This window comes from Colossoma macropomum, unplaced genomic scaffold, assembly GCF_904425465.1.
Source record: "Colossoma macropomum unplaced genomic scaffold, Colossoma_macropomum, whole genome shotgun sequence".
In the NCBI taxonomy this organism is placed as follows: Eukaryota; Metazoa; Chordata; class Actinopteri; order Characiformes; family Serrasalmidae; genus Colossoma; species Colossoma macropomum.
Window position 1 is genome coordinate 15,624,436 of NW_023494797.1, and position 23,557 is coordinate 15,647,992.

Genomic DNA, 23,557 nt, shown 5'->3' on the forward strand with positions numbered 1-23,557 from the left:
TCTCACCTTTACAAATTACTATACATTTATACATAAATTGATATATTTTATCTACATTTTAACTTAATATATAGAATATTTTGTTGCTGCCAGGTGAAAACCTTGTAGATATGGTCCAAAATTACTTGAAATGAAATGTCATTGCATTAACGTACATTAAAACTTACGAAACATTTTTGTTTTATCGAGGTACAGATTTACCTGTGTATTTTAGTATATTTCTCTCTTTATTTATTAAAATTTAGCTTTGCTTATTATAAGTTTTAGTTTTATTGTGTGCTCATTTGTTTGTTTGGTTGATTGGTTGGTTGGTTGGTGTTGTTCTTTCTGGTAAAATGCATTGTCTCTTACGTCCGTCCTCAGCCACCACCTCCATGGTGTAGGTGCTGTTCTCCTCTCTGTCCAGAGCCTGTACTGTCTTCAGCTCTCCTGAATACTTCCCAATAGAGAAATACTTCTTAGTGTCCCCTCGCAGCGAGTATCTATGAAAGAGCACAAAAGAGTCAAGAACATGAAGTTCTTAAAGACATGGTCATGTTCTGTTCTGAATTGGGTGGTCCTGTAATAACGTATTGTTTTGTAGATGAGAGAGGGTCTTTCAGAGCTACACACACTGCCCTGCAGGAACAGGGGGCGGTGAAATATGGTTGATTATTCTTCACATAAATTGCAACACAAAATTATTCAGACCCAGGCCAGACGGAGCATCCTGACAATAGGTAGATTGCATAAAGTGACCATTTTCATTTATCCTGACCATTTATGTGTACAGTACATAGAGTGCAATAAAGGTCTCTCTGACCTCTTTTGCTGCTAGACAGACTTTACTTCTGACTTAACACCTAAAACTGAAATGGTCTGTATGTTTTCCTACATTTCCACTTTTTGAATTAGTTTCAAAATCATTAACAAATATTTTACACTAATTACTCAATAATAAGTCTTAAATTAATGATTTTACAAAACAATCAAATTTGCACAATTTTCTACCTAAGCTGTATTCAATCAGCCATGGTTCTGGAGCTGCAAGGCTAACATTGCTAACAAATGGTAGAAGTCAATCTTTTCCCCAAAACTTTCTCAAACCATGTCCAGATTTTCATTAAGGTTGCAGAGACTTGCTGACGTGATTTAGGACACAGTATTACGGTGGCTGAGAAGACCCAACAAACTGCAAATAAAAAAAAAGCTGCCAATGCAGAAAACACTTTCTTCAATAACACAACATGAGCATTGCATTTTACAAAAGTGGTGCAAATTTGTGGACAATGAAACCACTTTTATCAAAATGACCACAGACGCTACGTTTCATGAACACACCACAAATACAGGAAACAGACGCAATTTCAGAAATGCTGATAAGCCAGTCACAACACAACGACAGTCAGAGAGGATGGAGCCATTCAGACTTTTAAATTCTATGCAGCACAAACATTCACCAGTAAAAGTAAGCTAACTTTTATTTGAGCAGATTACTACTATCACTGTATCGTAATGGGAAACATTTGTTTTGGCTCATCGTGTTGTGGCTCACTTTCGTTGTGTTGTGAGCAGCTTTGCAGTGTTTATGAAGTTGCATGTGTTTCTTTATTAGCAGTGCGTTTGTAAAATGTAGCTCCGATGTCATTTTGATGAAAGCATTTCCTGCATTTGCAATGTGTTTGTGAAATGTAGTTCAGGTGTAGTCATTTTGATGAAAAGTATAACTTACTGTGAGCTATAAAAATTAGCAAAACTTCACTGTGTATCTGAAGCCACTTTGGACAACCGGTGGTGTGCCAACATCCGACTCCTCTTCTTGAGCACTCGTCAGGCAGGCTCACTGGTGCTACAGGTTACGTTTGTGATTCCGGTTGTTTCTTTTTATAAATGAATGTCAGTCAAGAATTTACAAACGGAAGATTTGTGTTTAGAAATAGAAACAACAGAAATCAAGAATGTAATCTTGCGAACATGTGACTTGCCTGATGTACGTGCGTGATAAGAGAAGCTGGATTTTGGGTGGGGAGTCAGAATTTGGCTTAAGATAAGATTTACAGAAAAGATTTGGGTGCCTAATGGCTTCTAGTGTTTGTTAGCTACATTGGCCTTGTAGCTCTAGCACTAAACTAAAGAAGCAAAAATGGAAACCAATCATGTACTGGCTGATCAAAGACATCAGATTTTTTGCCAAACTAGTCCTTTAGTATTGCATCAATACCAAAAAAAACAACATTTGTTATGTTTTAAGATATTGCGTGTCCAAATTAGGATAACATGTATAACTTACCTGTATATATCTGTATACATTTAAACAGGCTATAAAGATTAGCTTACCTAAGCTTATAGTTTAACGATCTGTGACATAGATTTGCTCTGTTAAAATAGTGATAACACAGAAAATGTCATCATTTTTGAGAGTGTAGTAACTGAATAATACAGCTGCAGTTTAAGGGGCTTTGTTACCATAGTGAAATGCCCCCAGTGGCACGCAAATCATCATAAATGGTAAAAAAAATTAACTTGCCTGATTGGATGAGAGTCAGGGTCGTAACCCCTGATTGTGGCGATGACCCGTCCTGGCTCCTCCCCCTCCCTGACTGTGACCTCATAGTGGCTCTGGGAGAGAACAGGACCCTCGTTGATGTCGTCGATGAAGATGGAGACAGTAGAGGTGGAGGCTGGGCCGTACCTGCCCCGCACCAGAGCCACGGGGTTCTGAGCACTCAGTACCAGAATGTACTCGTTCTCCCGCTCAAAATCAAGCACCTGATTCAAAACACATGCTAAATTAGTGCTGAGAGAACACAGCTCAGAACACAGCTCAGATTCTGTCTCGGACTTTAATAATAAAGATAACCATCAGATCACCTCTGCAGGCGTAGCCTCATTATATGACGCAGATGGGTTGGAGAATTAAAGCATCAGCTTTGTGGTGAGTCAAAATGTTTTGTGTCCAAAGTTTGCTTTTTTAGTTTTGCACTGGAACTACAATGTTGATGTCCCATGCTTACCTCAAACTGTATTGCTGAGTTGTTACATAATCTTAAGATTTTTGCTTATGTGGTTTTTGACACTTATCTATAAAAATTGACAAAAAAAACATCATGCAGCTAAAAAATAGCCCCGCTACAAAAAACAGCATAGACCAGCACGGCTGGTCACCAGAAAAACCTATGTGTTTTGGATGCTGGTATGCTGGTCAGCAGCAATGGATGTTAATATGCTAGTCGTCAGCAAAACCAGCCTATGTTGTGTGTTGGGTGGTGGTATGCCAGTCAACCAGCACGACCACACTGGGTGACCAGCTAAAGTAGCACCAAACCAGCACTGCACCTGCATAAACCAGCTTAGACCAGCTTAAACCAGCATGGAATTCATGCTGGTCTGTGCTGTTTTTTTAGCTGCAGCCTTCTTGAAGCCTGAATTTAGCCAAATTTTGTCCATTTTGATAGATAACAGTCACACAGTGTCAGAAAGCACATAAGTTCAGGTCCTCACTTCTAGCATAACTTACAGATTAGCTTTATAGTAGTTATAGAATACTTTAATTTATTGACGCAGGTATTAAGTCAATAATTTTAGCTAACAAAGACGCTAACTAGCTAGCTAACATTACTCTTACTGTATGATTGGGCCTCAAGGTTCAGTGCCCATTTTGTTAGCTTCAGATAAGCTACTAACTGTTAGCACTACAGCATAAACTAGCTCAGTTATATCAAGAACTTTGTCACAGTTTCACAAAGTTTACAGTTAGCAAGACAGATAAGTCTGAATGATGGCTAAGCTAAGTCTAGGCTATACTTAACATGACATGACAGGCAAACAGAGATGTTACTTTGTCCTGGTGTATTAGCTTCCATTACATGTTAGCTACATTAGCCTCAAAGCTCCAGTTCAGAACTAAAGAAGCACACTTCTTGTCTTGGCCGACCTGCAACCCAAAAAAGTCGGGACGCTGTGTAAAATGTAAATAAATGTAAATAAAAACAGAATGTAATGATTTGCAAATCTCATAGACCCATATTTTATTCACAACAGAACACAGAACCAGATGTTGAAAGTGAGACATTTTACCATTTCATGAAAAACATCAACTCATTTAGAACTTGATGGCAGCAATGCATCTCAAAAAAGTTGGCACAGGGGCAAAAAAAGACTGGAAAAGTAAGTGGTACTAATAAAAAAACAGCTGGAGGATCAATTTGCGACTAACTCACATGACTGAGTATAAAAAGAGCATTTTAGAGAGGCAGAGTCTCTCAGAAGCAAAGATGGGCAGAGGTTCACCAATCTGCGAAAAACTGCTTTAAAAATTGTGGAACAACTTCAGAAAAATGTTCTTCAATGTAAAACTGCGAAGACTTTGGATATCTCACCATGTGCATTACATAATATCATCAAAAGATTCAGAGAATCTGGAGAAATGCCTGTATCCAAGGGACAAGGCAGACGGTCAATATTAGGTGCTCGTGATCTTCGGGCCCTCAGGTGGCACTGCTTTAAAAACAGGCATGATTCTGTACTGGAAATCACTGCATGGGCTCCGGATCCAGAAATCATTGTCTGTGAACACAGTTCATCGTGCAACCCACAAATTCAAGTTAAAGCTGTATCATGCCACATGTCAACACTATAAAGAAACGGCGTCAACTTCTCTGGGCCAAAGCTCATTTAAGCTCAACTGAGGCAAAGTGGAAAAGTGTCCTGTGGTCCAATGAATCAAAATTTGAAATTCTTTTTCAAAACAATGGACACTGAATCCTCCAGGCTAAAAACCTCCCAGCTTGTTATTTGCACACAGTTCAAAAGCCAGTATTCATGATGATATAGGGGAGCATTAGTGCACATGGCATGGGTGTCTCGCACATCTGTGAAGGCACCATTAATGCTGAATGAAATATGCAGGTTTTGACAACATATGCTGCCATTCAGACAATGTCTTTTTCAGGGAAGGCCTTGCACATTTCAGCAAGACAATGCTAAACCACATACTGTAGCCACCACAACAGCATGGCTTCGCAGAAGAAGAGTCTGGGTGCTGAACTGGCTAGCTTGCAGAACAGACCTTTCACCAATAAAAAAAAAACATTTGGCGCATCATGAAACGAAAAATCTAGCAAAGAAGATTCAGGACTGTTGAGCAGCTAGAATCCTACATCAGACAAGAATAGGACAACATTCCTGGGGGTTGGGGTTGTACTACACTTCATGAAAATGATGTCAATTTGATTTTTGAATTAATCTACAAAGTGTTGAGACAAAAAGGGGATGAAGGAGGCCAAGGGCTGTAGAGGTAGCAGCTCTCAGATCACTCAGGCTGTTCCAGGAGAATGTGACTGTTCAGGATGTCTCTAAAAGCTGTCCAGCTGAGCTGTTTTTCCATATGCAGAGTGTGTCAGCATGAGCAGTTGGAGAGATGAGTGACACACTGCTTCCATTCCATCTCGGTGTCAAGTCTAACGAAGGCCAGACAATTCTCCGCAAGCAACACTCTTCCACCGAAGTCATTTCTGACTTACAGTATTCCAAACACTGAGCTACCTGTGCTATTTTATGGTAAACGGAAGAAATCTGCTGTTTAAAAAATATAACTAAGTGCATGTTGCAGCTCTCTTGCTAGACAGGACGAAGTTCTTTGAGAGAGAGAGAGAGAGAGAGAGTCACTCTTGAGTCATCATGTTTTTTTGACAATTTTACAAGTTATACAACTGATTTCTGTATATAGTTCTAAATGAACAACCGAAATAATAAAATAAGGATGTTGCTCCAAACATGATCGGAAAATAAAAACAGTACTGAAGCATACATAAAGCACTTCGGATTCATAAGAATCTCAAACATCCAAAGTCTCTGCAGTATATGCTATTGGAAGTTACCATTTGCTGACCCTCAGTGGTGCACCAATTGCACCATCACATTGGCCCCCCCCAGCCTTGGGGATGAGGGCTTTCTGCTAGATTACTGACCATGAAGGACTGTGATATCACTGGGATTCTGACAAAATTACGAAGTGACAGTGAAATCCACCAATGACATTTTGATTTACAATGGGTAGGACTAACTTACTGAGAAAAAACATTGCCTGCAACTGCTTTCTAGCAGTCCTAGATATGTCACTGACTGTGAATACAAGCTGTAATCTATCCAGGTTTCAATAAGAAATGGTAAACAGCGGTGACAGCCCTATGTCAGGGTTCCTTCCTGAAAGAGTCACTGTAAAACTACAAGGTAAAATATATGTTAACGTCTGTTACAGACTTCTGATACAATGTATGTCTTTGACAAGCTTCAAATGCCTGTGTTTAATCTAGAACAGCCAAAAGATGTGCATGTGCATCAATGTTAGCTTAGTGCTAACATAGTCTTAGAATTCCAAAGGGGTGCTAGAAGAAATTGGCATTATCTTAGAGATTTTTTTCACAATTTTAGACTTATGGCTCAAACTGAAGGCCTAGCTGTAGTAGTCACGGCTTGCCACCACATTCAGAAGACCATAGAAATGCTCCACAAAGATAGAAATGCAAGTTAGAGTGTGTGTGTGTGAGTTTGTGTGTGTATGTAATCCTCTGCCTGTTCTGCTCAAAATGATTGAGTGAGCTCACCACACCTGCTACCCTCCACCAGATCTGTGCTCGGCTCAAATCCGCTCAATCCTCTCATAAGAGTCAAAACAAAAACAAAAACATTGGTATTTTGTCCTGACAACTGTATCTCCATCACAGCTCCCTTCTAACACGCTTGGTGGCAGCGGCAAATTCCATTTGTCACCGATGTTTATCCAAAGCAGCCGTTTTACTGTGGAGCTGAGAATTGCTGAACACAATGCAGTCTCCAGCCGAGGCGGCTCACAGCGAGAACACCAAACACTGCAATTAGTTTCTCTTCATTTAGAGCACAATGCAATTACTCAATTTGGCTGGTCTTCAGTGCAACAGCAGGAAAGCGCCTCTGGAAAGGCTGAAGCACTCATTTCACTCAGGTAAACAAAATCGAGATGCATTGCTATAAGTATACTTGGCATTTATTTTGTTTGGAATATTTTTTAACAAGTATCCATATCTTGACACTGGACTCTTTACCGTACCTCATGCTGCAGACTATTAAAAGCAACTAAAAATACAGAACAACTGTCACTTGCAAATCAGTGTCAGGTAATGAAGATTGCTAACACTAATAGTGGAAAGTTCACCATGCTTCATTGGTATGAAATATAGGTCATCTTGTTCAAAAGAGGCACACGTCCACACAGCATGACTCTCTCTCTCTTGCCAGTGTCCTAGCACTGCCTGTCCACTGTTTGGTCATAGCCTGGTAACAACCTAGGTTTGCTCTGCAGTCCTGATTCAGGCTGGGTGGAGGGAATTTGGCTGGGATTACTGAGCTCTCCGGGTGGGTGGGGCATGCAGGATGGGTTCATAAGAGGTTCACGTTCACTTGAGCAGAAGGTTGGAGATCATTTTTGAGACACAAGCCCAATAAAGCTCAAGCTATTCTCACTGATTCCGGTCTAGTGCATGTGTGGGCGATGTATTCTGTGATGAAAAGGCATGCATTCATTTACAACGCATTATCACCTTCAGAAGCCCACTATCATTGACATTCACATATTTAGCAGCAATGGTATGTGAAGGTATCATTAGGAACCTTTTCTCAAGGGCTCTTATTGCTATAGAAGCAGGCTAGTCTCACAAACCAGAGTCCTGCCTGCCTCGTCAGGAAGAGGCCATTTGACTGACATGAAAACGACCACTCTAAGCCCATCACACGATTGTGAAAATCCCACAGATGTATCTTGCTGTTCTTCCTCACACAATTTAGCCAGAAAAAAACTTAATTTCTTGTTCGGGTGACAAAAACGCTGCATGGAAGAGAAGCTAGCCAATAAGAAAGCAATGGATAAAATCCTGATAGTTGTGGCCAGCTTTGTGTGCACACTATATTAAGTGCTCTGTTTATGTGTAGGGGGTGTTATCCACTGTTCTATGCAACCGCTACAATCAAAAGCCCAATCCCATTTCACCCCTCGCCTCTACCACTTAGCCCCCCCCTTTTGCTCGTTCATGCCTAAGGGTAGGGTGTCCCAATTTGTGTTGAGATAGAGGGGTAGGGCAAAGTGTTAGTGCTATATGGCCCTCCAGGCGGAGGTTTTTCAGAGGCACATTTCAAACCAGCAAGATGGCTGCACAAGTGACTAAAAACCCCAGAAATGTGAGAATTTCTGTTAAAAATTATGATAACCACTGTATTATCTTACGTTTAATGTTGTTTCAATGTATTATGGTCTTTTTCTTCATAATAATCATAAAAAATCGCAAGTAGTATGCTGGTGTCTTGGTAGCTAGCTAGCTAGCTAAATTTCCCGCTTCACCTTAAATGGGACAACCCCTAAATAAAAGAACATTACTTTGTTAACAGGCTACTAGCGCTGCTCTGTAGGCGACCCTGCCAGTCTGCAGTAACAGCAGAGGAGGGTAAAGTTCAGCAACTTCACTGCTGGGCTTTAGTTACATTTAGGGAATCATATGCCTTATGATTAATAATAATAATAATTATTTATTACCGCCCACCCCTAATTATTTAGTGATATGAAGCTGAAGTCAACTATTTGCTAGCTTCTTGTTCAAATTTTTGGAGCAGCAGTTTTGATGCCTGAGGTGCCAGAATGTAACCGCTGCACCATTTATTTATTATTGTAGAGCTCAGAACTTTTCATTATTTTTATTATTTTTAAGCATAAAGCATCACCAGCATGTACAAAAACGAAGAGAAAAGAAGAAAGTCTCATGTTGTTAAGTTGTAGACAATGCAAAAAAGAAACAAAGTGCTAATTAAATTTAGTTTTTTATACTATAATTGATGATCACTTAAACTTTTCAATCTTCAAACTGCTACATATTGATTTTGCATTAGGTCTGGTGGAGTTATTGTTTGATGCTGGGTACATGAAGCGCTATTGGATAGCCAGTTTGTGTTTGTTTGATGCAAAGCCCTGTAGATTCACGCAATGTGTAGTTGAGATTTTGAGGTGTGCACTTTGGGGCCTCTGCAAGCTGCTATGACCTATGCTTAACCATTTAACCCTTCTCTTGAAGCAGATACGATTACACAGAAGTATAACTCACTAGTTATGAGAAAATGCCTGATCTAAGTTTTGAAAGCATCAAGAAATGGCCAAATTGGTCTGCAAAGATACCTTAAAGAGCACTTAGAAAGGACACACATTGGTATAGCACATTGGGTAATACTACTGCTCTCCATGTGGAAGTCAGAGGGTTGATTCCTGGCCTGGGCAGGCACATCATGCTATGCCACTGAAAGTGCTTAAGCAAGAATCCTAATGCTACATTCACCCACCTCTGAATGTGCTTAAAATCCTAAATCACTTTAGAATTGATTCTCTGTCAAATGCAGAGAAATACGAATTAAGAAATAGAAGTAAGACCTGTTGCACTTAAAATGGTAATGAAGCTAACTATCTATGCCACATGTATTAAGCTCCAGTCCTTGCAGGCCAGAACACTGCAGACTTTAGCATGCTGCTTCATTAAAGAGCTCATCAGCTAATTAGCAAGGCCTTCATGAACTGAATTCAGAGCGTTAGATGAGGGTAAACGCTAATATCTGCAGCATTTTGGCCCAGAAGCATTTTGACATGCCTGTTCTAGGCCTAAGTTCTGACAGCTAACACTGTTAATAGTACTAAAGTTGTTAGAAATCAATGCTTTATCTGCTTAGAAATCAATGGATTAACATTTGTGTTAACATGTTATGTTAGTAGTGATATTACAGTTCAGCATAGTGCATGAAAGTTTAGCTAGCTAGCTGTCCATCCCACTAGCACGTGTTATTTGAGTTTGTCAGCCGAACGAGCTTGTCTAGCTGAATCTTTAACAGTGGATTTAATTTGAACTACCCTGGGCAGGAGTATCAAGCAAAATAACTACTGTAAGTCTGAAGAGTGTGTGAATACCTTATCGAGGACGAGGGAGACCTCGTTGGTCTGTCTGTCCGTCACCAGGGTGAAGACTTCCTCCTCATTACCAGACTCCAGCCTATAATCCACCACCCAGCTGTCTCCACCCCATTCATCAGCATCCCACGCTGCTACTGCTGTTACTGTGGCACCCACCGGAGCATCCTCCGCCAGGTGAAACGGCCCATACTTAGTAAGAGATGACAGAGAACGAGAGAAGCAGAGAGAAAGAGAGAAGTAGAGAGACAGACACTTAACTTTCTTTGAAAATATTATCACTATTAACTTTAGGCATTTCTGTTATTGCTTTTGCTAGAGTTGTTAAATACAATTTGTGCCAATAAAGCCAATAAAAAGAGAATAAGAGAGAAAGAAAGAAAGAAAGAAAGGAAGAGAGAGTGGTGTGATAAGAAAAGCACAATAAATGCAAAGGAAAAGAATGAGGATGATGAGGACGAAGAGGAAGAGGATAACAACAGGCAGGAGGGATGGAGCCAGAGATGAAGGAGTGCAGATAATGGGAGAGAAAGAGACAAAGGAAGAGGGGAAGAATAGGTGAGCAAGACAGATAAGGGAGGAAAATTATGTGACTAATGTAAAACATATCAGCTTAAATCAAAGCACAACGCTTCTGTCACTCACTGCGCTGCGTCAGCGCTGCATCCTCAGAGACAGGCACAAATGTTAATTACTTCTGCTACCAGGGGCTGAACACATTTGCACAAAAACCTAGATATAGACACTCACGTGCATGACCTATGCACACGCTCATCTGAGCATTAATACATTTCTGCATGTAATAACTCTTCCTGCTGCATATGTAGCCTAAGGTTTATGCACCTGCTGTTATTAACTCAAATCAACTTAAACTCAGTTCTATTGTTACTGCACGCCTTTACATGTAGATTAGGGGGACCAAGTCATTTCTCCGGCAGTGCAACAGATTATTGCACACATTTTTTATATTTTATAAAATGCATGTATACATATGTATATATATATATAAAATGTTATATTATTTTCAACAATTTGCAAAAACATAACTTATTGTCACTTGAAAATCAACAAAACACTGTGGAACAGTTGTTCAAAACATAAATAATGCCTCCAATGCAGGATAAAGCTGTAAAAAGATATCAAAGCACTTCCAGCTCAAAATGTCCAAAATGTGATTAAAAATAAAAGTTATAGGCAACTGTGGAAGTCAAGGCAACATATTGATGCCCCAAAAAACTCTCTGATAGAACTGCTCATATACTGGCCAGAAAGGCAAAGCAAAACCCCCATATGACAGCAAAGAAGCTGCAGGTGGTTTTTACCGTTTTTTTGACGTAGGAATGTTGGTGCCGCATTCTACTGTGCAGTGTTGTTTGCACAAACATGATCTGCATGAAAGAGTCACTTTATCTGTGACCTCATCACAAAAGTCAACATCTGAAAAATGCAAAACCACATCAAAATAAGACAGAGAGATTGTGGAAACAAATGTTTTGGACTGAAAAAGTAGATGGCCAGATGGTATGTTTGGGGAAGAAAAAAGAGCAGCATTTGATGAAGAGTACACCTTGCCAACTGTTAAGGGGGTGGATGTACTACGCTTTGGGGTTATATGGCAGTCGGTGGTGCGGGAAACATTGCACAGGTAGGTGGAAGAATAGATTTCACTACATATAAGAAAATTCTGGAAGCAAATGTAACACAACCAGCTCAAGAGTCAAAAAAAAGAACCTGATGAGAGGCTGGCTTCTACAATATGACAGTGATCCAAAACATAAAAATCCGGTATGAACTACATGAACAAATGCAAACTGAAGCTTTTAAAATGGCCCTCACAGTCCTCTGACTTGAACATCACTGAAAATCTGTGGGTAGATCTTGCCATGCTGTGCGTGTAAGACGGCACAAGAATTTTGTAGAACTAAAAGCGTGGGATGGGAAGAATGAGTGAAAAAGAATGGGTGAATGTTCTTAAAGCAAGAACAGGAAGAACAGAAAGACTCCTAGTTTGCTACAAAAAGTGTTTGCAAGCATTGATATTTCCTAAAGAGGTGTTATTAAGTATGACTTAGCATTATGTCCAAACCTTTTGCACATGCCACAGTTTTTTTTGACAAAACCTTTGCATACAACTGTAATATAGGCCTTTCAGATGCACTGTATGTATTTATAAGCTAAGGTGTTCCTGCAGTGTTAGTCCCTCTCAGGCCCTATCACTATGTTTGGGAGAGCGGTAATCAGCCATTCGTATGGAGCCTCTGATCTGCCTGGCCAACCGCTGTCAACACTCACACGCCACTCCACCATCACGCACTCACATGGCCACACCATCACAACCTGCTCAAGAGCTTTTTCCACCTTATGATATGTGAGAGAGAGAGAACGAGGTTCAGTTTCAACAGACAACAAAATAACAGTTGTATGAGATTTAGCTCACGCTTTAGCCCAAAGCCACTTTCAATTACCAATTGCTGCCAGTCACCTCCTGAAAAACTTGCACTTAAGTGCTTCGTTTGATGGCACTGTGATACACACAGGATGTTTTTGACTCTAAAACAAGATACTGCATTTCATGGCCAGCTTCCGTGGCCGCGGGGGCTTCCACCACCTGAGCGCTAAGGTGAGCGGGATGCACTAGCCTGTAAGCGATCATAATTCAATGCTGGCAGCTGTTTCTAGAAGTCTTAAGTGCATTAGCTCACACTCCATCCATCTTCCAAGTCTTCGCCAATTTCTGGGACAGTCATGGTGGAAAAGCTTGCTGTTAAGTGCCGTGCTTGAGGGCACTGTGGAAAAGGCAGGATGTTTGCAGCTTGGTTCAAAAACACAACTCGATGGTTCTTGGCCATGTGGTGCAGCCACTTTCTTCCAAATCAACAAAGATTTCCCTCTTACCCCAAATGCAGTCGATTAGCTAAGACATGTTTAGTGTCTGAAGTTTGTTTGTTTACTTTGCACTGGAAATGCAAGGTTAAGAAGTAATGGAAGATTATATCCATGAATTCAATTAGCACTTTGCTAACTACATGCCATCACACACTTGCCTCAAACTGTTGAGTTGGTAAATAATCTCTAATAGACTTGTTTATGTGATTTTCACACTGTATGACATACTGTTATCTACAAAAAATGATCAAAAGTACAGTTGCATGCAAAGGATTGCGCATATTTTGTTGATTTTATGGCAAAAATTAAACACAACCTCTGCAGCAAACTATTTTAAAAAATAACATTTTCTAAGCTGGATGAACTTTAAAAATAGAAAGAGATTAAATATTAACTGTTGCATGTTTGGACACCATTCTGCTAAACATCTGCTAACTTTTTTATCTCATTAATTGACACTTCAGTGCTGGTTTGGACACATTAGATCTTGTTAGACAGGAGAAAAAAGGAACAGCATTTGATGAAAAGAACACCTTGCCAACTGTTAAGCCTGGGAGTGGATCTATTATGCTTTGGGGTGGTGTGACACAAGAACCACTGATGGAAGATAGATGGAAGGATAGATTCCAATAATTAAAAAAAGGAAATATCAAATATGACAAAGTCAGTTAATAAACTGAAGTTGAAATAAAGGCTGGCTGCAATAGGACAATGACAAAATATACTTTATATTATAAATTAATTTATATATATATAAATATTATAGTGTGTTAGTACATAGTGGTAGATGAGGGATTGCTGCGTTTTCATTTTCACTGAAACGTGACTGAAACATCCCTAAGCTAAGCTAAACAGGCTAATGATAGTGTGTTTTGCACTGTTTCTACGCTTATTTGTGACATACTGGTATAAAAGTTACTCAAGCTGTATACTGGACAAACTGGTGTATCACCCGTTACTAGTAGAAGCCTGAATTTTGTCCATTTAAAAAATAACAGCATGTCATACAGTGTCAGAAACAAAATAAGCAAGTTTATTTCAGATTACTTACCAACACGACATAATTTGGGGCAAAGGTGTGATGATTTGGGCACCATGCGCAGTTAGCTACAGTAGCCTCATAGCTCCAGTGCAAAACTAAAGAAGCAAACATGTCCTGGAAGCAAACATGTCCTGGATCTGCACTCTCAGAAATAAAGGTAGTAAACTGTCACTGGGTTGGGACCCTCAAGGGTTCATTTTAGTGCCTTTAGTCATGTAACATAATCCATTGAAATGATATTTTCTAAGTTGTACTGACTCCACACACCCTGCCTCATCTCCAGGATTTTTAGTTTATTGTTCTATTTTAAAACATTAGGTTATAAAAAGGTACAAATATGGAAAAACCTTATTTAAGGTGCACAATTGGACTTTAAAACCACTGTTGTACCTTTGAGAGAACATTTACACTGTTCGTACCTTGATGAATGAAACATGCACCTGCGCAGAACCTTTACTTCTAACAGTGTGTGGTAAAGGGAAAAAGTGCGTCCGTTTGTTTTTTGGCTGAAATATCTCTTTAAGCTGACCAGATATGTGCATGTGTCTATGACTCACTGCTGGCACCTGTTTTGGAGTGTCTAAACGCATTAGCTCAGACTCAGACTCCATCCATCTTGCACTTCTTGGCCTGGTCTCAGAGAAATGCTCAGCTTCATTGTCAGCAGCAGGGGGAATGCACAGTGACAGTGCCTATGCATCTTCCTCCTGGCTTACATCCAGCGTTCAGCACTTTCTAGGTGTTTTTTGAATGCAGAGCAGCGCACGTCTTCCTGTCTCAGCCTTCATCATCCTTCAAACAGGATCTAAATATACTGCACTGAGGCACCCCGACATAGCAGGCCTCTTTGCTCCTTTATTGTTTTTTCCTCCCTTCATCTTAAAGACAGCTTTCTGTGCCCACGTACAACTCCTGGCTCCTGTATTATTCACGCAGCGTGGGTGTGCTCATGCAGGGGGATTTTCCAGAAAGCACTTTGAAAAAATGAACCAGGGGGGTTGCTTGACTTACATACTGAAAATGTCATTAACCAAAGCTGCATTTTGAGGTAGCAAAGTTCATATATACTGACTCCAGTCTGTTTGTTTGTTTGTTTGTTTGTTTCATTCACATTATTAAATTAAGCTCATACAATCATTTATCATTTTAATAAGCAGTAGCCCCTGTCTGCATCCGTCCTACATCCCCCTCTCATCCCGGAGGCCTCGTCATCCCTCGCGCTACTTGTTTATTCAGTCTGCTCTGAATCACCCAGCCAGAGACCCAACCTTTGTTCTATAGCCAGACACATCACATCTTCATAATAGGTCAGTGACATCAGAGATGCATCCAAAGCTCTTTTATATAATGGTGGCCCATATAGTTTGCATGCCTTCATGCATCATAACAGGCTGCTGAGGAGACGAAGAAAAGTAGCCATTTTTAGAAGATCACGTCAGGACAAGAAGTCTTCCCTGAAGTCAGATCAGGAGCACACGCAAAGAGGATTTCCCTCACTTTGTTACGTAAAAAGAGCCAGTTAGGGATGTGCTTGGTGAAGGGATGTGGAAGAATGTGCTGCTTTTTGCAGGTTGCATGCCTTGACATACTGTTGAAAAGTGGCATAGAAATTCAAACGGCCTTCAGCAGTTCAGCCCAGCCTATTCATGCTGAAGCTATAAAGAGTGTTGCAGCATGGACTACTTTTTGAATGAGAGACACTACAAAGCAGGCAATCAGAACAGAGACCATTTACCTGTCCTAGTCTCTAAGACACAGCAGGGTTGTCAGAAAATGATCATTAAAGAATGAATTAAGACTGCTAAGACAAAAGAAAAACACAAATGTTATAAGAGGACCTCAGGGAAAAAATAAAATGCAAGAATAATGTAATATATGGGACCTGTAGGCACACTGATACTCATTAAACATACTTACACCGATCAGGCATACCATTATGACCACCTACTTGTTTCTACGCTCATTGTCCATTTTCTCAGCTCCACTTACTATATAGGTGCACTTTGTAGTTCTACAATTACAGACTGTAGTCCATCTGTTTCAACACAGACACAGCAACACTGCTGTGTCTGATCCACTCAGACCAGCACAACACACACTAACACACCACCACCACGTCAGTGTTACTGCAGTGCTGAGAATGATCCACCACCCAAATAGTACCTGCTCTGTGAGGGTCCATGGGGGTCCTGACCACTGAAGAACAGGGCAAAAAGGGGCTAACAAAGTATGCAGAGAAACAGATGGACTACAGTCTGTAACTGTAGAACTACAAAGTGCACCTATATAGTAAGTGGAGCTGATAAAATGGACAATGAGCGCAGAAACAAGGAGGTGGTCATAATGCCTGATCGGTGTATAATGAGAACCCATTTGTACAACCAGTGACTCATTTAAACAGGTTCAGCATTAATTTGTCTACAGCATGTGACTGTACTCTTGTTAGGACTGTCAAACGATTCAAATAATTAATTATGATTAATTGTATTATTTTGTGTGACTAATCAGGATTATTCACATTTTATTGCAGTTGTATTTTTTCCTTTTAATAAGTCAGTAATACTATTTTTATCATGTGAATGCAGAGTTCATATTAACCCAACCATGAAAATCAGTTTCCAGTTTTCATCACTGACATCCAGTGAGAGCAACAGTGGCTGCATGTACCAGCCAATGAGTGTGTATATATCATTTATACAGTCAGTGTTTTAACTTCTCTGAGACATATTATTATTACATATAGGTACTTATGCATAGGCATTTAGGCATATGCATAATACATGAGGGATATAGTATTATTATATGTATGCTCTCATTCATACAGCTCATTGATTGTTGTTGCAGTGGAGGATCTTGATGAGAACTGGAGCTCCACTTTGCTGCTGCTTTTGTTAGTTAGCTGCTTGTTGGTTTTTCTACAGGTCTCCCGCAAGCGCATTATTAGCATGTTAACTTTCATGCATGACTTTCAAAAGCTGTATAACACTTTACAGAAAATTATAAAAGACATAAATCTTGTGGGCTTAAATGTTATAAGGTGCAGGGTGTGCAAAAGTTTGGGCACCCCTGTTGTTAACACATCCTCTACAGAGAACACACTTCTGCACATTTTAATGCATAATCACTGTTTATTTAAATAGATTTTAACAAATGTAGAAATTTAACAAATTTGCAAAAAAAATGTCATATTTAAGTTCGTTCTCTGTAGAGGATGTGTTCACTTATTTTCACAAAGAAAATCAACAAAACATGTCAAAAAGTTTGCATACAACTGTATCACTGTTGATAATGAAAGCATGTTGTAATTTTATACTGACTATTTGACTAGTTGGAGCTTTTAAAAAGTTAATTAAGTAAATAAATGTGATTCATTCTATAACTAGCTATGTAATTAATTACATTAATTAAGCATTTAAATAATACAGCAAAACGGCAGTGATAACTCTAGACATGTAAGGGTTAAATCCCCTAATCAGCTCTAAAGACTCGTTCGTACGTCATAGTTAACGTCAAAGCTGGCAATGGTGCCGTTGTGTCATTCTGTGTCATGGACAATAATATGGACATGACACTCATAACAGCATGACAAGAAGAAAAAAATGAACTATTGTTAGTCATTGTTGTGTAACCAGGAATTTGACATTTAAAAGATAAAAACTGCAATTCTGAATCAATTTAGTCAATATTATAAAATATATTTACACTGGAAATGGAGGCCTATTAGCTCAATGTGCAGTGCTGGTCATTATCCAGATGATGGATATTAAACGTCAAACGATGGAGGTGTTGTGAATTCGCTTGTGAATAAATGGAGCTTCATCTGAATACAATTTAAACACTCTGTTTGGAGTGCTGTGAGCAGAAAACCACCACCCATGCCCTGCATCATTTGTAGTTATCATTAAAAAGCTGGTTTGGCTAATTTACCCTTCATTAAAATAATTCAGGTGTCTTATTGGTCAAATAACAAAACTATGTAGTGGCTGGAGTGAATCGAACCAAACTGGAACCAAACTTTGCTCTTCTAACTAACTCACAAGACATCAACTACTTTTCTGAAAACAAGAAACTGTTGGTACATTTTACTATATTTGTGTTTATATGTATTTAGTGTAATGTTCTATATTGTTTTACTGACAAAGTTCACTTACTACACAGAGCAATGGTTTACAACTTTTGCTTAGGTGTCTAAGACTTTTGCACAGAACTGTATTTAACAGAACATTAAAGCCTCAGCCACTAAACATAATATCATACCTTTACTTTTGTGAAAGTTTACCTTAATTCTTTCATCTTGTTTTCATTAAAACACCAAAAGTGGATATCTAAAATGTGAAGTAAGGTTTTATGGTCTGTGTGTATTATCATATATATTATAAAGGTACAACACACGCACACTGTAACCCTACCTCATGCTGAGAGAAGACTGGTGGATTGTTGTTTTCATCCAGAACTTTGACGATTACAGTGCAGGAGCTGTTCAGTCCTGCAGAAGGTCCAGAGAGAGGAGGACGCCATTAGTTCTTCACAAAACATCACGGTTCACATCCATCACTCATCATACTGTAACACTTAATAACAAACAGCATGGCATGAAAATGACAAGCACTGTAATGACTTATGATGCGTCATATGATATCACCTCCTGACCATCCTGACCACACTTCAAGTGACACATTTGATATGACACATCTCACATATCACGCAGCGGCTGTCAAATGACAATCATCCAGTTAACAGACTGATCAAATCAGCTCGTCTAACTAAAAGACTCATTTGAAAAAACAATATACGGCTACAGTACAGAATAAATCTCAGCGCTGGGCTGCAATGCAGGGTTTCTTGTAAACACAATGTCACGTCCTGTGTGTGTGATATTTAGCATGATCTGAGAGGGACGCCAAAAAACTGAGGGTCATATTCAGTTCATGGGAAAATATGAACACTGGGATAGACCTGTGCTTCAGTCTGTTTCCACACTCAAGCAGAATGTGCGTGTGTGTGTGTGAGTCTGGTTGCACTGTGAATAGAGGAAAAATGCTTTTTTTTTCATTTTTTTTTCATTTTCATTTTTAACACTGGAAAAGCAAAACCTTTGTTTTGGCTACAGAGCAAAAATTAGGATTAGGCCTCCAAAATTACTTGGGAAAAAATCTTGTTTCATTAACTTGCATCCAAAGTTAAGAACCTTTTTTCCCCTTATATATATATATTATATATATATATATATTATATATATATATATATATATATATATAAAATATTACATCAATCTTACACATTTAAATAATACATATAGGACATTATTTTATAAACATATATATGGGACATATATAAAATATATATATAAAATACGTATTCCTAATATATAGAAGTTCTCTGTAGAACTATATAGAAATGCATAGAAATTATACATGTGAAATATATCATATATGGGTTCTATATATAAATATATATGTATATATAAATGACACCAGGCCCTGACTGTATATCAAAAACCTGTGTGTGTGTGTAACCTTTAGCGTCCTCTGCAGTGATGGTGAGTGTGTACTGTGGAGCTGTGCCCTCCATGCTGTCGGCCTGCACTGTGATGACCCCTGAGTCTCGGTCAACGCGAAACAGGTTGCGGGGGTTCTCGGGCACCTGCCCCGCCAGCCGGTAAAAAATCCGCACATTATCCGTTTTGGGGTCATCATTGTCGGCCGCCTGCACTGTGAGAATTTCAGTTCCTGTGTGACAGTGAAAACACATAGGAGACATTCATGATAAAAACCAAGAGTGCGTTAATAAAAGCACTGCAATGCAGTCAATTTAATATGTAGTGGCCAGGGCTGTGGTCAGATGAGGCTGCAGTATCAGTGCTTATCCAAAAGAAGGAGTTAAAAAGAGGGAATTATTCTCTGTTTATTCTCTGCTTATTTCTGTCTTTTATTATATATTTGTAAGTGATTCACTCTAATGACTGATATTATCCTATGATAATGTTAATGTTCACAGACGACCATCTAAATGAATGCTGATTGACCGCAATGATCATCTGACTGTGTGTGTATATGTGTGGGTGACCTTTCGTTGCAAGTTCCTTGACCACAGTGTGATACTGCATCTGAGGGAAGGTGGGCCTGTTGTCATTAGCGTCTCCCACCATGACCCTCAGCTCTACGGGCTTAGCGATCTCCCTGCCGTCCGGCCGCTCCGCCACAATACTGATGTGGAACTGGACAGAGAGAGAAAGAGAAAAAACTCCTAATTCTGTTGTCACATACACACATGGGGTGGAAAATATGTCAGTAATTGTACTTTAATACTGTTTTTATGTATTATTTTGGAAGATTTTGGATAATTTTATCCTAATTTTATTAGAACTGAATACTCTTTTTACTTAAAACATAATTTTTACTTCTTTATATTTTCATTTAGAACTGCAGGTACTCAAAGCCCAGTAGACTTTCCTCTTTTTTCTTGCTTTTTCTCTCTCAATCACATTGTTTTAGCAAAGTACTTGTTGGATGTCTTCATATCAGTGCAACAGATAATGATATCCACAAATGAAGATATTGTGGTAACACTTTCTATGAATGTCACATTTGTACGTATCTATAAACACATTCATAACATGTTATAATGCATTCATATGGCATTATAAACATGATTATAAACATTTATAAAAAATTAATTACACTTTATAGCCATGTTTATTATACATTATGAATTGTTAATATAATGCATTATAAGTAGTGTTAAAAAATGTTATACTGTCAGTGCCAAAGAAGTCAGTCCCAGCTTGGAGAGTGTAAAGCAAAGACAAATACCAAGCTAACGGTGGTGTACATTACCTTTCCCACACTGGGTAAAACACTGATGGGTGCACTAGTTTAAACTCTGACATTTGAAGCCTGTAATGTGCTGTACTTTGTATGTTGAAGTGTTTCAGTAAATCCTTCAGTAAATACTTCAACTTGAAGCCTCACTCTTAACACTGGAGGAGGCTTTAGTACAGTACGCTTCACTTTACTTAGAGTGGACAAATATGACTTATGATCGGTACTTATGATGTATTATGTTAACAATTCATAATGCATAATAAGCATGGCTATAACGTGTAATGCATTTTTATAAATATTTATAGCCATGTTTATAATGCCTTATGAATGCATTATAACATGTTATGAATGTGTTTATAGATGCTTACAAAGGTGACATTCATAGAAAGTGTTACCGATATTGCTTTATTGAGTAGTAATAAGCAGCCAGTTAATTAACATCTACTGGCTTGATAAAGCTTAATAAAGCAATTACAATGGCGGTACAATGCCGCCCTATACTGAAGTGCTACCAAAATGTTTATATAGTTGTAGTTATCTGTGTATTTCCAAGTAATAATCCTTCTACTTCTACTCAAGTGTACTTATGAGTAATTTAATGTGAATTTTCTCAGTTTTATTTTGGCCATTCCTGTTTGGCTCCCACTTCCTTTTATGGGTTTAATTTCATTCTGTTGCGTTGATTCAGCTGCTTGTCTGCTTGGCTGTTGCTCACACCTCTCACTTTGGAGCTTTGGCATTTTATTTTAGACTGAAAGAATCCCAAAAGAACTGGAGGAGTTTTTGGACCTGTTTTTCCACTCAAGTTGTTTCTGCTATGGTAGATTTACTTCTGCTTCATGCTTTAATTCAAGTAACAACATTTTCACTGGGGGATGGGTTTTAGACCACTTTACCCATCTCTGAGTATGGCGCACCAACCCTCATGTTTATGTTATGCCAGTGTTTGTGAGGAATACTGGCTTCCACTTTTGCCCTGCCTTAAAGGGGAATTGCACTAATATTTAAAATTTCTACATAAATTAATGGTTAAGATGAAAACAAATTCTTTCAAATGCTCCATTTTAGAGAAACCTATCAAATCAGAATTGTTCACAGTGGTGGTGATGGGAACCAGACGTCTGAGTTTAACCCCTCTAAAAGCTCCCTCACAGAAAATGACTACGCTAAATGGTTATAAACATATTGTGGGATGTCTGAGACATAGTTTTTCATAGTTTTGAGACACAATTATGGCCTTAAAGCAGCATTATATATGCGAGAATTGGAATTTTTGCTCTTGGGCTCCCCCTACAGTTGCAGAGTGTATTTCACGTTTACACCACTGTTGTAAATACAAATCGCGCTTTCTGATACTACTCACTAGGAAAAAGTGTGAGCAGGGGGCAGAGTGTTGGGGAGTTGTTTCACTGACCGCCGACAGACACATGCTCACAATGAAAATGTGCAAGGGGGGTGAGAGTTGTTTCATTCGCAGCAAACAACCCATCCCCACAGCGAGGTGAAAGCCAATGACCTGGCAGAATTTTTGGAGTGGCATCTGGGGAGGCCAGTCAGATTTAAGAGGGTGTCTTGGCCACCCTCGCCACCCCTTTAGAACCTCCCTGACTGGCAGGCATGTACACTCTGCTGTCAGATTTTCATTGTTTTCTCATTAGCTATGAGACTGTCTTGCATCCTTTTCTCTCTTTTAGCTGTCGCCAATCCTAGATTTACTCTTGTCCAGTGTCTCGCTTGATCACTCTCTCTTTTTCTCTTCCTCGCTTCCTCCGACAACGTTGTCTTTGGTGTCTTCGCAGCCTCTGCCATGATGTCCATGCTGGGAATACCGAGCTACTTCTTTCAGCCGTAAACTTGCGGTGGTGTCGTAAAGCGTTACGCAGTTGAGAAGTCTCATGCCTGCTCCTCCAAAGTTACATAGCACTCTAGCAGGCATTCTGAGCCCAGAGTGACAATGACAGAGTCACCATTCTCCCCAATATAAGTCAATGTACCATCAAAATGATTTTGAAGCTGTTATTTTAAAGTCAAACTGTTGTATAATGTTGCTTTAATCATATTTTCAAAAGTCATGGTGGAGAGGTATCTGCATGTCATTGTAAGGCAAAACATCCCCCAAAGATTTGTTTTTGAATTTATCACTATTTTATCATTATCAACACTACGTATAAAACTAGGAAGACATAGGTTTTCTGATTTATTTGGATGGTCAATGAAAAGGCTCTATTGGCACTGTAGACACTGAAGCCTTGGTTCCAATTACCACCACTGTAAAGAAGTCAGAGTCCGTACGTTTCTCTGCAATTAACCATTTCATATCAAACCACTCTGAATGACTTAACACTAGCACATTGCATTGTGCCAAAATGGGATAAGAAGTGAGGAGCACATCTAAAGGCTGATAATGTGTGGAAAGGATGTGCTGCTCAGGCACAGGGAACTTTAGCTGTGACTAATGCTCCATTCTGTTCCACAATAACATGGCTGATTTATGTGGTTTACACATTCAGATCTCGTGCTTGTCCTAGATTAGATCTACTGAATAAGAAAAGGCAGGACACAGCAGCGTTAAAGCAGCACTGGACGACTGGAAATATACATTGTAAAGATTTTATATTGCTTGATCATTTTTTAAGACTATGTATGTATTAAGATTAGATTAAGAGACCCTTATTAGTCCCACAATGGGGAAATTTCACCTCTGCAATCTAACACATCCGTGCAGTGACACACTAGTGAAGACACACACACTAGGGGCAGTGAGCACACTTGCCCGGAGCGGTGGGCAGCCCTATCCGCAGCGCCCAGGGAGTAGTTGGGGGTTAGGTGCCTTGCTCAAGGGTACTGTCGGTT

At 39.3% G+C, this 23,557-nt stretch overlaps 1 protein-coding gene across 1 annotated transcript in view; it reads right to left on the bottom strand.

Annotated features, from left to right (window-relative positions):
* The window catches only part of cdh16 (cadherin 16, KSP-cadherin), a 74,720-nt gene that overhangs the window by 22,840 nt on the left and 28,323 nt on the right, over positions 1-23,557 (bottom strand). Inside the window, exons 8-13 of the mRNA XM_036584019.1 lie at positions 19,947-20,097; positions 19,397-19,609; positions 18,290-18,366; positions 9,953-10,144; positions 2,507-2,748; positions 352-482 (exon numbers count right to left, since the gene is read on the bottom strand). Of these exons, the coding sequence (XP_036439912.1) occupies positions 352-482; positions 2,507-2,748; positions 9,953-10,144; positions 18,290-18,366; positions 19,397-19,609; positions 19,947-20,097 (1,006 nt within the window). The remainder of the gene's footprint in view (positions 1-351; positions 483-2,506; positions 2,749-9,952; positions 10,145-18,289; positions 18,367-19,396; positions 19,610-19,946; positions 20,098-23,557) is intronic.